The following is a 13,685-nucleotide window of genomic DNA, read 5'->3' as shown; positions in this document are numbered from 1 at the left end:
CTTACAGTGGTCTCCCAGATAAGTTATAAATTTTTCCCATTCTTTATAAAAGTTTGGGTATTTTTGGTTCCTGAGCTTTCCGGTCAGTTTTGCCATTTTGGCATAGTATTATTATTATTATTATTATTATTATTATTATTATTATTATTATTATTATATTACTTATACACCACCCATCTGGCCAGGCCTCCCCAGTTTGCCATTCTTCTCTGGTAGGGACTTTGTCGTCTTTCTATCTCCGGGCTAGTAACATCCGTGTGGCCGTCGTCTCCATTTTCCTCCCAGTCCTTTCCATCTCTGCTTTACTCAAACTTCTGCTGTTGTTTTGAACCATCACTTACCCCATTTCAGTGTCCCTTCTCTCTTGTTCCTATTACATGGCAACTGCTCTTGTGACACCAGCCTTCTCTTGTGCTCCTTTTTACTGTCCTGACTTCATGCAAATCCAGGATTGTGATGAGGCAGTACATTCTTACCATGTAGAGAGAAACACTAATCCTTTTTTACAACAAAATGGTGCAAATAAATGTGTTTACCATCAGGTCAGTAAAAGGAAGACCCATTTTATTCCTGCAGCCATGATGGCACTATGACTTAAGTCAGGGACGGCCAACTTCCAAGAGACTGCAATCTACTCATACAAAAACTGGCAGTGATGTACCCCTTTTTGGGGAGTTCAGGTCAAAGTTAACTTGGTAGAAATAAATATCCAGTGATGTGAAATAGTATTTCTAAATTCTGGTGGGGTCCTAACCTGCATCATACATGGATATAAACGGCTATCATTTGGTGATGCTCTCCCTGACGCCTGACTTTAAAGCATTGCTCTTTGAAGGCGTGAAACACAAGAGGAAAATCAACAATAGAGCCAGCCTTGGCTCCCATCGCATTAAAAAGGTCAGCTAAGAACAACAGTCTTTCTTCTTGGCAATGTTCCACTTCGAACAATGCTCTCTTAATGGTATGGCCAATTGCCGGTAGTTTAATAGACTAGCTGCACAAGGGAGCAGCACAACGAGGAAGTCTGTAGCAAATGCCTCCTACAGTGCATACAATGGAGGATGAACTCTCAAGATCAGATCATTCATAGTAAAACCTAGATTGGAGGATGAGAACTTGCCTCCTTTGGTCTTTCTCAAGTACTGCAGAGATGCAGTCACATCACTTTGAGGCCTTGGGGTTCATCCAAGTTACTAAGAAGAAATGCACAGCCATTTGTGAGGGGAATGTTTCTGCTGTTGTTGTTGCATGGTAACGCTCTACAGTCAATGGGGTCTCCAACTCTGCATCCCTTTATTCGTGCTGCTGTTTTTGGAAGGAGCAAGCAAGGATTTATTTAGCAACCAGCAAGCTGCTGCAGATACCCAGATTTATAGATACAGATATAGGTGTGTGTGTGTGTGTGTGTGTGTGTGTGTGTGTGTATAGACAAGTGATAGACACTGTGAAAGTACCTTTTAAGGCTAGAGACAGGCAATATTTTCTTTTTCTTTTTAGAAAAGAGGACCAGGCGGGAGGAGGGGAGTGAGTGCACATGGCCTTTTTGTTAAATTGATGGCCATTAAAAACATTATTTTTAAGTGTTGCTTGTGCAAATGGCTTTAGGGATCAGACCATGTGATAATAATGCTGTAGCGTGCCCAGGAATTTACTATTATTTACTGTGTGTGACTAGCAGAGTCTTGGGAAACACAGGACCAGTTTCTTGCATCAGTCACTGATTTGATGAGAGAGCTTTCTGTTTCTTCAGTTTTTGGTTGTGTTGTGTTTTGGGACCAGGTCACAGCCTACAAAGCAAAATGTAAACAGTCCAGATTGAAAAGAAAGCAAATATGTCTGAGTAGGGGACAAATCATTGTAACGGATACCTTATTTTTGAAACAAAATCTGCAATAATAGCAGCAAGAGAGCCAGCTGGGCTTAATTAAAATGCTGCTTGAAGCCTTGTGAGCTGTCTGTTTGAACTAAGGGAGCAGGCATAGACTGGAGGGGAGAGAACAAAGATGAGGGATTAAGCTCAGCTCCCACATCTTTTAATTTAACCCTGCGTCTCCTAATTCTGTGTTCGTGAAGAACAAAGCAGCTGATCCTTAATCAGAGTGCCAGAGACAAGAATCTCTCATTGGACAGGTCGCTGACATCATGCCAAGAAGAATTGTGGGGATATTTCAGCCAGAGCCCTGTCGAAAGGGAAGATGATGATGAGAGAGAGAGAGAGAGAGAGAGAGAGAGAGAGAGAGAGAGAGAGAGAGCGCGCGTTACTTGACACAGTGAGGGTGGTGTGTTGAGAATGTGAATGAGAACAGTCTCATCTAAGTTGTGTACTGAATGAACTGGCATTGTGTGATTGCTCCGCTTTCAGCACATCTCCCAGTGTTGTCCCAACAACTGTGGCTCAGGGACATATTTTCTTTGTGGCAACAAATTTTGTAAGTGAATTATGGGTTGTCTGTGTGTGTTCTTGAGTCCATTCTGAATATTCTGCCAATCATTTTCATTGGATGACCCCCCAGAGAGGGGGAGAAACATATTTGTGCCCACACCACAAATAGTTTTATATATCTGTACAGTCGTACCTCCGTTTACGTAACCCTCTGGTTACGTAAACTTCAGGATGTGTGCGCGGCAAACCCGGAGGTATTTTACCGGGTTTCGCCGTGCACGCATGCGCAGAAGCGATCCTCAGGTTGTGGAAACCTTGGGATCTGACTGGACTTCTGGAACGGATCCTGTCCGCAACCGGAGGTACCACTGTATCCTGTATCTCTGTAGTTTTTTTTTTTTAATTAAAAATAAAATAAAATCCCTAAACACGGTAGCGTTGGGATGCCATTTGCTCTGCACTGTTTTTTTAAAAAATATGTTATGACTAGAAATGTATACAATAAGCCAAATGTGTTTTCTTTCCTAATAATCCCTAATATTGAACACTGCTACACTTAGGACAGGATATAGGTGATAGGGGGCTGCATTATTGTGGAGGGGAGAGAGAGAGAACTGTAACCCCCTCTGGCTTCTATTTGTTCCCACCTTTTTAAAAAGGGGGCACTTTGGAGTGAGCTCTAGGGATGTACCATAGCTCAGTAGTGTAGGTAAAGGAAAAGGTAAAGAACCCCTGGACAGTTAAGTCCAGTCAAATTGACTATGGGGTGTGGCACTCATCTTGCTTTTAATCTTCTGGCGCAATGGAACACCATGAAGGAAACCAGAGCACATGGAAGCACTTTTACCTTCCCGCCTCAGTGGTACCTATTTACCTTCAGTAATGTAGAGTGTGTTATTTGTACAATTCCTGGATTCAGTCTCTGGAATTGCCAGATAAAGAAATTGGAAAAGACATAAGCCCAAGACTCTAGAGTCAAGGTAGACAGTTCTGGGGTAGACACACAAGTAGTATGCCTGGGTATAAGGCAGTTTCCTTTGCTGGAAATTTGAGCTTTATCTGTTTGACTTCTGCAGTCCAAAGTGGGAAAGTGAAATTGACAAGGCTCAGTTTCACAGGAAGTAAAAGTGATAAGGATCATCCACAAATAAGCCAAAACACAAACACCCTGTGCTATATATGACTTTAAGCTTTGTAACAGAAATATACCCAAGCCCATTTATTATTTTATACGCTGATTGGGTCCGAACCAGCCGTAAGTGATTAGGGGGGAGAGAGCTAAATTGTTGCTGAAGGTATTGCAGGAGGTGTCACAAAGGAAAACAATGTGATTATGGTGTACTTTGCAGGGTCATATGAATCAATTTTTGATACACCTTTTTCTTCTTTTTTGGCAATAATCGTTTAGCAATAATGTGTAACTTGTGTAAAACATGGAATTTTGTGCTGGAGCTGCCTTATACTGAACTGGTATTGTCCAATGACAGACATCAGCTCTCCAGTGGTTTCAGACAGGAACTCTTTTCCAGCCCTCCTGTAGAGATGCCAGGGATTGAACCTGGGGGACCTCTTGCATGCAAAGCACATGGCTGATGACTGAGCAATTATGGCTCTCCCAAATTAGAATCTTCTTTTTATTCCTTTCTCCATAAAGCGTTATTATTGCAAAGGTACAGAAATGACTCAGCAGGCACGCCAGTTATTATCGCAAGCATCCAGGTGGGACATTTTACAATATCACCTTGCAGCATGTAATCATTACCTAGCTTCTCACCTGGCAGGAGCTTCCACAAATACTGCTTAGGGATCAAAGGCTCGTAAAACGTGGCGTGCGGATTTCATTGGCTTGTTGCGAGTCTCATGGCACATGGGGCAGAATGAAAGTTTTGAGCAAGATAAGGCGTTCCGTCAGGCCTGGGGTGATCAAGTCTCCTTTCTCTTTCCCTCTTGCAGTTTTCCAAGGAAAAGCATGTTATGGACAGGCTGGGTATGGAGAGTTCCCCAGAAAAACTCAAGAAAGAGCTGGAAGAGGAGCTCCAGTTGAGCAGTGAAGATCTGCGCAGCCATGCCTGGTATCATGGACGTATTCCACGACAGGTGTGTCCCTTTTCGGTCTATCTCAGTTGGGTGATTCTGCCAGCTAGTTTTCTTTTCCTGTTCTTTCTTGCTTGCTTGCTAAATCCAGGTACTCCACAATTCTATCTCAAGTCTTTCACAATCACCTGTGTTGTGGTTTTTTTTTGCAAATCGGTTCAAATTTATTATGAACGCGCTTGTGCTCAATAATTCAAATCCAGCATTTATGGAGCAGGGAAAGGAAAAGTGAAAACCTGAGGATGTTATTATGGGAAGAGGAATTGGATATATAGAGGGAAGTGCAGAAACCTATCCTTGTCCTGACTCTGAGCCTAGATCCAGTTCAGTCACGCCTGCTACCCACTTAGAGCGGTCGCAAATGATACGGAGGAAACCTGCAAGACCCCAATTTTACTCTCCCTGTAATTATCCCTCAGCTTGTTTATTTAATATAAAGATTGTCTTAAAGAGACTTGCAGGAACTGTCATTTAGTTAGTTTTTGAACCCAATTATATCACCAGAGGTTCAGTTCTAAAATGCACTCCCAGGCAACGCCTTAAGCATAGCTGGGAATATAGCTATGAGAGAGTTGGCCACACAACCGCTAAGTCTCCTTTCTGGCACAGAAATTGACACTCCAATCTATTCTGAGAATCTTTACTATAAAAAACAACAAGCAGCACTCTCACAGTTTCAATATTTTTGCTGTTCCTTTCTTATTCCCTGTCAGTCCTATCCTGGAGAAAAGGGATCGATGTTACTGGAAAACGTGACTAAATTTATGTAAAAATCAGCCAGATATTTCTAATTTATTTCATTTATCCCTGATTGCAGGAATCGGGTTTTCTGATTAGCAAGATTTTGAGCACATAATATATGCTCTAGCTACAGAAATCGCTTGATCCTTGCTGGAAACTGAATGATGTTATAATGATGATGAGTTTGGAATCAGGACATGGGAGGCCGTTTTAAAGCATTAAGCAACACATTGCTTTTTCTTTGTTTTCACCATATTTACATGCGTCTCCACATCTGTCTGAAAGCAGACATTATTATTTTAATCTAATGCAACTGAAACAGTATGAGCTAGTCATCAAAGTGCAGACCTCTGGAGTTATGAGCCTCCCTGTGGATATCAGCCCTGGAAACCATTCAGAGATAGCAGAATCTGGTGGCCATGTGATGTACATGCTTATTGGCTAAAGCTTGTCTGATGAAAAAGACGAGAGCCTTAAAAAAATTAGAGTTATGAGTAATTGTGCCAGATAACGGTAAAGAAAGCCAGTATATTGAACCCACTGAAGAAAGGCGTTGATGAGGTCACTTTTAGGGCCAATTTAAATAAAAAGTTCTACCTTGATGGTAGCTGAGCCCAGCTACGGTTTTGGTTGTGTGGAGGATACTTTATGACAATGGGCACAATTTAGAGAAAACAGAGTGAATCCAATTGTATTTGCGAGTTTTCCAAAGTTGTGCTTACCAGAAAAAAATCCCACCATAGTAAAATACATACAAAATGCCATCATTTGCACATTTTTTCATGGGATGAAAACCTGGTCATTACCGTAGTTACCATTCTAACTATCTCTCTCTCTTTTTAAAAAATTTGTAATTGGAAAAAGAGGGAGTATCAGAATTAATTTGTGGGTGCGGAGGAAGCTGCATTTATGTGATTGTAAGATTAGGAATAATTAATAATAATAATAATAATAATAATAATAATAATAATAATTTTATTATTTGTATCCCACACATCTGACTGGACAGCTTCCAACAAAATATAGAAACGTAGTGAGACATCAAACATTTAAAAACTTCCCTATACAGGGCTGTCTTCAGATATCTTCTAAAAGCTGTATATCTCCTTGACATCTGATGAGAGGATGTTCCACAGGGCAGGCACCACTACCGAGAAGGCCCTGTTCCAGCAAGCCATTTTGAGAAGGTGGTGAAATGCAGCCTGCTACAGTTGGTGCTTTTGGCCATTATGTCTAGTTTTGCCCTCAGCTGGGGACAAGCAACAGCAGGACTCACTCAGATTCAGAATGCATTTATTCTGACACAGCCACTTGCTATTGTGCTGGTTTGGCTATGTCAGGGGTAGTCAACCTTTTTATAGCTACCGCCCACTAATGCATCTTTCTTGATGGTAAATTTCCTTACCGCCCACCAGTGCTCGAGGGAAGGAGGATTCAGCTTGTGCCGTAGAACCCCCTACCACCCACCTAGAATCCTGAAACGGCCACTAGTGAGCGGTAGGGACCAGGTTGACAACCCCTGGGCTATACAGTCATACCCTGGTTGTCGAACGCCCTGTAACTTGTACGTTTTGGGTCCCGAACGCCACAAACCCGAAAGTGATTGTTCTGGTTTGCAAACGTTCTTTTGGAAACCAAACGTCCAACGGGGCTTCTGCAGCTTCCTGCAGCCAATCAGAAGCCGCGATTTGGTTTTTGAGCATTTTGGAAGTCAAACGGACTTCCGGAACGGATTCCGTTTGACTTCCAAGTTACGACTGTATAGCAAAGAAACAAATCTTGCACGTACAATTAAGATTTCAGAAATTGTTTCAAGGGGGAAAAACATTTCAAATATCAAATATTGATGCCACAAGGAAGTCAAGCATCTCTGTTGTAATCAATAGCATTTCCATTAATATTTTAGTATTAATGCACTTAAGCAGTATGCAAGCAGGAAACCTCACTGTCCTGGATGCAGAATACTTATCCATGTCTTTTAGTAGGAACAGGAATTTATCCCAGGAAGATAATCCCATCTTTGAAGATAGGAACAGATTGATGTATTTAGTGCAAAGTTCTTCACACACCAGTAGCAGTTTTGGAGTGGGCACCAACACAAAGGGAAAAAGGATCAAACTTTCCTTCACTATACCAGTGTTCCTCCTGCTGCTTGAGCAGTTTATGGTTCTTTTAAATAATTGTATATTAATTTATATTCACACAATTAACGTCACACCTATTTTGTCCCTGACATGCAGCATGTTGGGAATATAGGAGACTAGCTGGAAAGAGAGAGCCACTGTAAGCTCTGTTGGCTTTGACCGCATTGTGTAGTCACACAGCTCTGCATCTTTTAAGCTTTGGGGTACTGAAAGCTCTTTGTGTTCTGATCACATCATGATTTTTATTATTATTTTGCCTTTGCAAATTACAGTTTGGTGTGCCCGTAAAAATTCCAGAAGCGTATTTTGTGTTTGTTTTGTAGCAGCTTTAAAAAAGGCTTTGTTTTGTTGTGTGGAATCTTAAACTGTTTTTGGTTTATTGTGGTTTGGGCTCATGCAGGCTACGGCCTTCATAATTAGCTGTGTTAGGTGGATTGAAAACACAGCAGGTATCCTCATCTGAGCTGAAAACAAAGTGAATCAGTGGGATGCCAAGGCTAATGAAACACTCTCTGACTACTTAAGCAGTACACAGTTGAGTACAGTACATGACCACATGGCACTCAGCTGTTCTTATTGAGAGAGCCATTCACAATCCTTATTCAGGCTGCAAGCACACTCATGTTTACTCTGCATCCAGTACACTACCACCACTGGTATAGGAAGTAGTGTGCACATGATGCTACCCGCAACCCATGTCTATCCTGTCTTTCCTTATGGAATACCGCAGTTTTATGCATTTCTCCATTTCTTCAATCCTAATTGAGAAAAGGAAAAACCTAGCTGTGTTTTAAGCCTGTAATGTGTCCATACCCTCAGTGTTAGCAAGAAGGAATGGCGGTGTCTTGGCTTCCAGTCCAGATCTCAGTGTGCCCAGTAATTCAGAGTTGTGAATGAGGAACCCCTTTCCTAATGTTGGGGTGCCAGGTGCCTACCAGAGCTTCGTTTTGCTACAAAGGATTCCATGGCCTTGTTTCCAGATGTAAACAAGAGTAGGAATTTAACTTCATCATGACAGGGTATCCCATGGATTCTACTTATATTCCTAGGCTAATCAGAATTTGGGCTGCAAAGCTGATCTTAGTCTTTTGCAAGATCCAAATTTAAAAGTGGCAGTTTGAACTATCTTTGTCAGGCGCTGAAGCCTAAGCACAATACCAGAAGACAGAGTGCCAGGTCTTCTGTATCACTGAGATGGAAAAATTGTATGTGAACCTCAGAAAAGGAGAAGGGCCTGTGGCTTAGCTGACTATGTTGAATAGTGGTGTAGTCCTATTCCAGAACTATAGCTGGACTACAACTCAACCAGCCTCAGAGTGAATTGTCAGGGATGATGAACATCTGGAAACACCTGGAGGACACCAGGTTGTGGGAATGGTTACTCTAGGACAGTGTTTCCCAAACTTGGGTCTCCAGCTGTTTTTGGACTACAACTCCCATTATCCCTAGCTGGCAAGAACATTGGTCAGGGATGATGGGAATTGTAGTCCAAAAACAGCTGGAGACCCACATTTGGGAAACACTGCTCTAGGATATATCTTAAATGTTTTGCCATTTTATTCAAATGCAACAACTTTTGTGATAGATTACAACGAAGCATTGTAACTTAAAATATATATATATACGCTGAGGCTTTCAGTAAAAGAAAGTAAGGGTACACTTGTCCAATAGTGGCTAATCTCATTCTGATTTTCTCTTAAAGGTGTCTGAAAGCCTTGTTCAGAGAGATGGAGATTTCTTGATCAGGGACTCTCTCTCAAGCCCTGGGAATTTTGTCCTTACCTGTCAGTGGAAAAACACCTCTCAGCACTTCAAGATCAACAAAACCATCTTGAGGCTCAACGAAGCCTACTGCCGTGTTCAGTACCAATTTGAGGACGAAAGTTTCGACAGCATCCCTGGCCTAGTCCGGTGCTATGTGGGGAACCGCCGGCCAATCTCAAAGCAGAGCGGGGCAATTATATTTCAGCCCATCAACAGGACTATCCCATTGAGGTGTCTGGAAGAAAAATATGGCACTTCCCCAGCCCTGCAAAGGGAGGGCAGCATTCCGGAAGGAAAAGTGGAAACTCCAAAGAGATTGAGCCTTAATATGTGCACTCGCCAGGCCAGAGAGCAGAATTCAGTCCGAGGAAACCTTCTAAGGTACGACTATCTTGTGCCATCTGAGAGAGTTTAAGATGGACGCCCTACTCAGAGGAGAGTATACATGATCAAGGAAGCTCTACCCCTTCCCATCACACTCCATATTGAAGAGCGACTGTCTGCCAAGGGGAACCCATCTGCACTCATGAATCCGTGTGGAAGATCCATGATTGGGTTTCTTGACTTTTTTTAAAAAAAGCCTAAAAACAGCTTAGGTTTGTCTGAAATGGCTGGGGGAAGCCATACTTTTTAATACTGTAATTTTATGTTGTGAACTGCCCTGAGATCTACAGGTATAGGCAGGTATGCAAATTTAATAAATGCTACTACTACTTGGGAAGGGCTCTTTAGCCTTTTCTCCCTGCCTGGTTCTCTTTTAAAATCTATCAACCCTTTGCTCTTAAAACATCTATTAGCCCTGCTTTGGGGGAAAGGCTGGTGCCTGTGTTTTTATCTCCCCCCCCCCACCCGAATGAGCCTATTAGTAGCTTTGTGGCAGTGATTTCTGTTGCTGGGAGAAAGGTTAGGCACCCCCACGCCCAGTGCTGCTGCTACAAGTCTATCTCCCTGTTTCCCCCCATCCTCCAGCTGTTTAAGGTTCTAGAGATCCAGACATCCTTGTTCCTAGCACTGCTTTTAAGTAGCATTGCAAATCAACTAAATCCACATTCATTAATATCACTCCTTTTGCTCACAAAGTTCACCCCATTTTATCCTCATAACAATCCTGTGAGGGTGGCTTGGGTTCAGAGTGAGAATGTCTATAGACATATACCATGTCTATAGACATGGTGGTGGGGACAGAATTTTTCATGGTTTTGTGCTTTGGAATCATCAGTCAAGAGAGTCAGATGCCTGGCGGCCTGGCAATGAAGAGATCAAGCAGGGATGTGCAGCCTACGGCTCAAAGTGTATGGTCTGTGTGCAGAGGCGTAATGGAGAACTTAAAAAAAATTAATTAACTTGAATTAACACTGTGACGTTCCTCCCCTTTACAGAAACAAAGAAAAAAGCGGTAGCCATCCAGCCTGCTTGGACCATGTTCAGGAGAAGAGATTCCCCCTGAAGGCTCACCAGTCGGAAAGTTACTTGCCTATCAGTATGTGTCACCTGAGCTATGTGTTTGGAGCAGAACAGAGGGTGTTGTGGCGGTGGGCTGCTGTTCATTGAGCTTCTGTTTTAAACATGTCCTTGGGGAATTGTACACTTTTTATTGCCTGGGCACAAGAAAACAACAAACACATTGTGTGTGTGTAAAGTACATGCCACCCATTCATTGCATAATCCCTGCCTTTCTCTTCTATCCCCCAATTTTGAAGAACCAAACAAGAGGTGGAAGTGTTGGCTGGACTTGCCTCATAAGACTTTGGAGAGTGTGGGACATTGCCCCCCTCCTGCCCACCTGCTTTTTCCATCTAGCAAAAGTTGCCCTCAGCAAAATCTCACATGCCACCTGGAGCTTTGCATCTACAATGACGGGATTTGCATGTGCCTTAAAGGTCTTTGTAGGTATTTTCCTGCATTCTGGAAACAATTAGCTTTACATGAGCTATGCTCTGAAATCCATTCCTGTCATAACTCCTAGTGCACTCAGGTTCCCTTTTCGGAAAATGTTCTTTCCGTGCAAAATGTGGGGCTATTTCTTGTGAGTCACAAGCTCTCATTTCTGCTCTTACCCATCAGATTCGGTTACAAACCAGTTCCTATTCCAAGCCCTGGAGATTTTCCACTTCTGACTGTACAGCCTGGAACATTATCATACTCACTGCAGAATAATGTGACAGTGCAGCTGCTCTGTATATCTTTGATTTTTTTTGGGGGGGGTGGAACCTGTATATTAGTGGAGCTTTTCACTTCACTGTCTCTAAACTATGCATCTTAAGTATGTGGCATTGGGAAGAATGCAAGGCATCCAAAATATATTGTTTGGTTTGTAACTATGGTATGTGTATTTGTGTTAACTGCCCTGAAATCCTCAGATGAAGGGTGGGATAGAAAAACAAACAAACACTTTAACCAAGGAAATAATGAGTTGACAAAATTAGCTCCACGGGTGACATATTCATTATGTTCAGATATGAAAAATCCAGCATGGAAATGATGCCTTTGTGCAAGAGTGCAGCACTTGCCTGAAGAGCAAGGCCTGCTTGGCTTGACAGAACCCTATTTCTTTCTCTCTGAACCCTCCTGCCTCTCCAGACAAGGGCGTACCTAGGGTTTGGCCCAGTTGCCAAGGGCACAGGCCCAGAGGGGTGCAAAAATCATGCCTTTCCACTCTGGCTCAGCTCCTCTAGTAAGGGCACAAGGGAGCCTAGTATGCCTCTCTGTTCAGCTCCAGGACATTACAGAGAATGACTGGTTTGTGCATCCCTCCCTCCCTCTGTGCTCTTCAGGGGACTCCGGATCTTGAATGTGAGTACGTTGCAGTGCACAGAAGAGGAGGCAAGATGGGCCTGGGGGCTGCATGTTGCCTGCATGTGCCACCCTTCAAAAAACCAGCCAGTAATTTGTTGAGTGAACACTTTCACAAGGCCACTTCAGTATGAGAAAACCTGATAGGGGTAGATTGCTTTGTGATACCCTTTTGTGTGAGTGAATCCTGAGGTCAGCCACACTTGTGGCCTTTCAACACCTCGCTCACCCATCACCTGTGCAATGACTGGGATGGGAAGGAAAGCCTGCCATTTTTTGCCAAGGCATGTGACTCTAGATTTTGGAAGTCTTGTTCCTTCTCTGTCTCCCTGACAAGCGCTGCTCCCTTGCCATTTGATACCTCCTAACCTGTGCTGCCTCCTCCTTTTAACTTCCAGGTTCAAGGTACCCATCTCAGGGAACTGAAGTTGAAACCAGCCCTTGTCCAAAGTCGCCAGCGTTCAGGACAGGCAGTGAGCCCGCACTGAGCCCTCAGATGTTTCGGAGAGCTGCCTCCGAGTTGCAGCTCATCGATGCTCTCAGGGGTTCTGACAGCCAGCTGTACCCCAGGCCTCCGCCCAAGCCCAGCAAAGTCCCCTTTCTGAGGCCACTGCACGGTTCGGAGGCCCTGTATTGTGAATTGAACGCAGCGTTTCCCACAGACTGCGGGGTGACAAAGCAACCTTTATGCCAGAAGGACAGCTTTGTAGAGCATCTGGCAACGAGGGAGAATGGGACACATTCATCCAGGCATTCCAAAAGGAGCTACTTGATCCTGGGCGACAATGATTCTTTGCTGAGCGCTGCGGACCGACTCGTGGCCCAGACGGAGATGTGCAAAGAGAGCAGCGTCTTTGTCGCGCCTGTTCTTGAGATGTTCTCCAGTTTCAGGCCTAACGATTTCGAGTCCAAGCTCCTTCCCTCGGAAAACAAGCCCTTGGAGACAGCCATGCTGAAAAGGGTGAAGGAGCTGTTCACAAACAACAGTTCAAAGAGAATCGCTCTGCATATGCTTAAAATGGACTGCAAGGTAAACTGTCTGTTTCTTTTAAAAAAAGTAGTAGTAGTGTATTGGCCCAAATATAAGCCACACTTTCCCCCCAAATTTGGGCCGTAAAAAGTTAAAGTGCAGCTTTTATTTGCGGCCTTAATACGCAGCTCCCCCGGCCCCAGGAAGCAGCACGCTGACTGCCCGCCACTCCCAAGCCTCCCCCAGCCACCTAAGGAAGGGGGAAGGCTACTGGCAAAGCTGCACGGCTCCCCCCCCCCCACAGAGCAGCCCTGGAGCGCAGGGCTTGCTGCCTACCCACCACTCCCAAGCCTCTCCCAGCGCTGGCTTGGGGAGTTAGTGCCAGGAGGCGGGCCGCACCCGCAAATAAGCCTTGAATTTTAAATGTGCGGCTTATTTGCGGGTACGTCTTATATTCTGGCCAATATAGTAAATAAGGCTAAAGGGAAGTGTCCTTTCAAGAGTAATAGCCATTTTAGATCAGACCAGGAGTTTGTCTAAACTAGTAACCTAGGAAAAGGGCATTTCGTTGTGGCGGATCAGTCTTAATGACAAGGAGCCAATTCGTACCATACATTTAAAGTACATCCAGTGCACATGTCTCCCCCCCCCAAAAAAAAAGAATCATGGGAACTGTAGTATAAGGGTGCTGGGAAGTAATAGCTCTATGAGGGGAAACTACAGTTCCCAGGGTTCTCTTGTGCTTTACGTGTGTACAGTATGTTCTTTAAAATTTTTGTGTTGGTGGTTTCACCGC

General features: G+C 43.7%; 1 protein-coding gene across 4 annotated transcripts in view; it reads left to right on the top strand.

Moving 5' to 3' along the window:
- The window catches only part of BCAR3 (BCAR3 adaptor protein, NSP family member), an 81,804-nt gene that overhangs the window by 56,625 nt on the left and 11,494 nt on the right, over positions 1–13,685 (top strand). For all 4 annotated transcript variants that reach the window (XM_083620620.1, XM_083620621.1, XM_083620623.1 and 1 more), the window contains 4 exons: positions 4,337–4,480; positions 9,065–9,507; positions 10,506–10,606; positions 12,318–12,949. In XM_083620620.1, the coding sequence (XP_083476746.1) occupies positions 4,337–4,480; positions 9,065–9,507; positions 10,506–10,606; positions 12,318–12,949 (1,320 nt within the window). The remainder of the gene's footprint in view (positions 1–4,336; positions 4,481–9,064; positions 9,508–10,505; positions 10,607–12,317; positions 12,950–13,685) is intronic.

Source organism: Podarcis filfolensis (assembly GCF_964270895.1).
Source record: "Podarcis filfolensis genome assembly, chromosome: 6".
Classification (NCBI taxonomy): domain Eukaryota; kingdom Metazoa; phylum Chordata; class Lepidosauria; order Squamata; family Lacertidae; genus Podarcis; species Podarcis filfolensis.
This window is presented reverse-complemented; position numbering and strand designations above follow the sequence as displayed.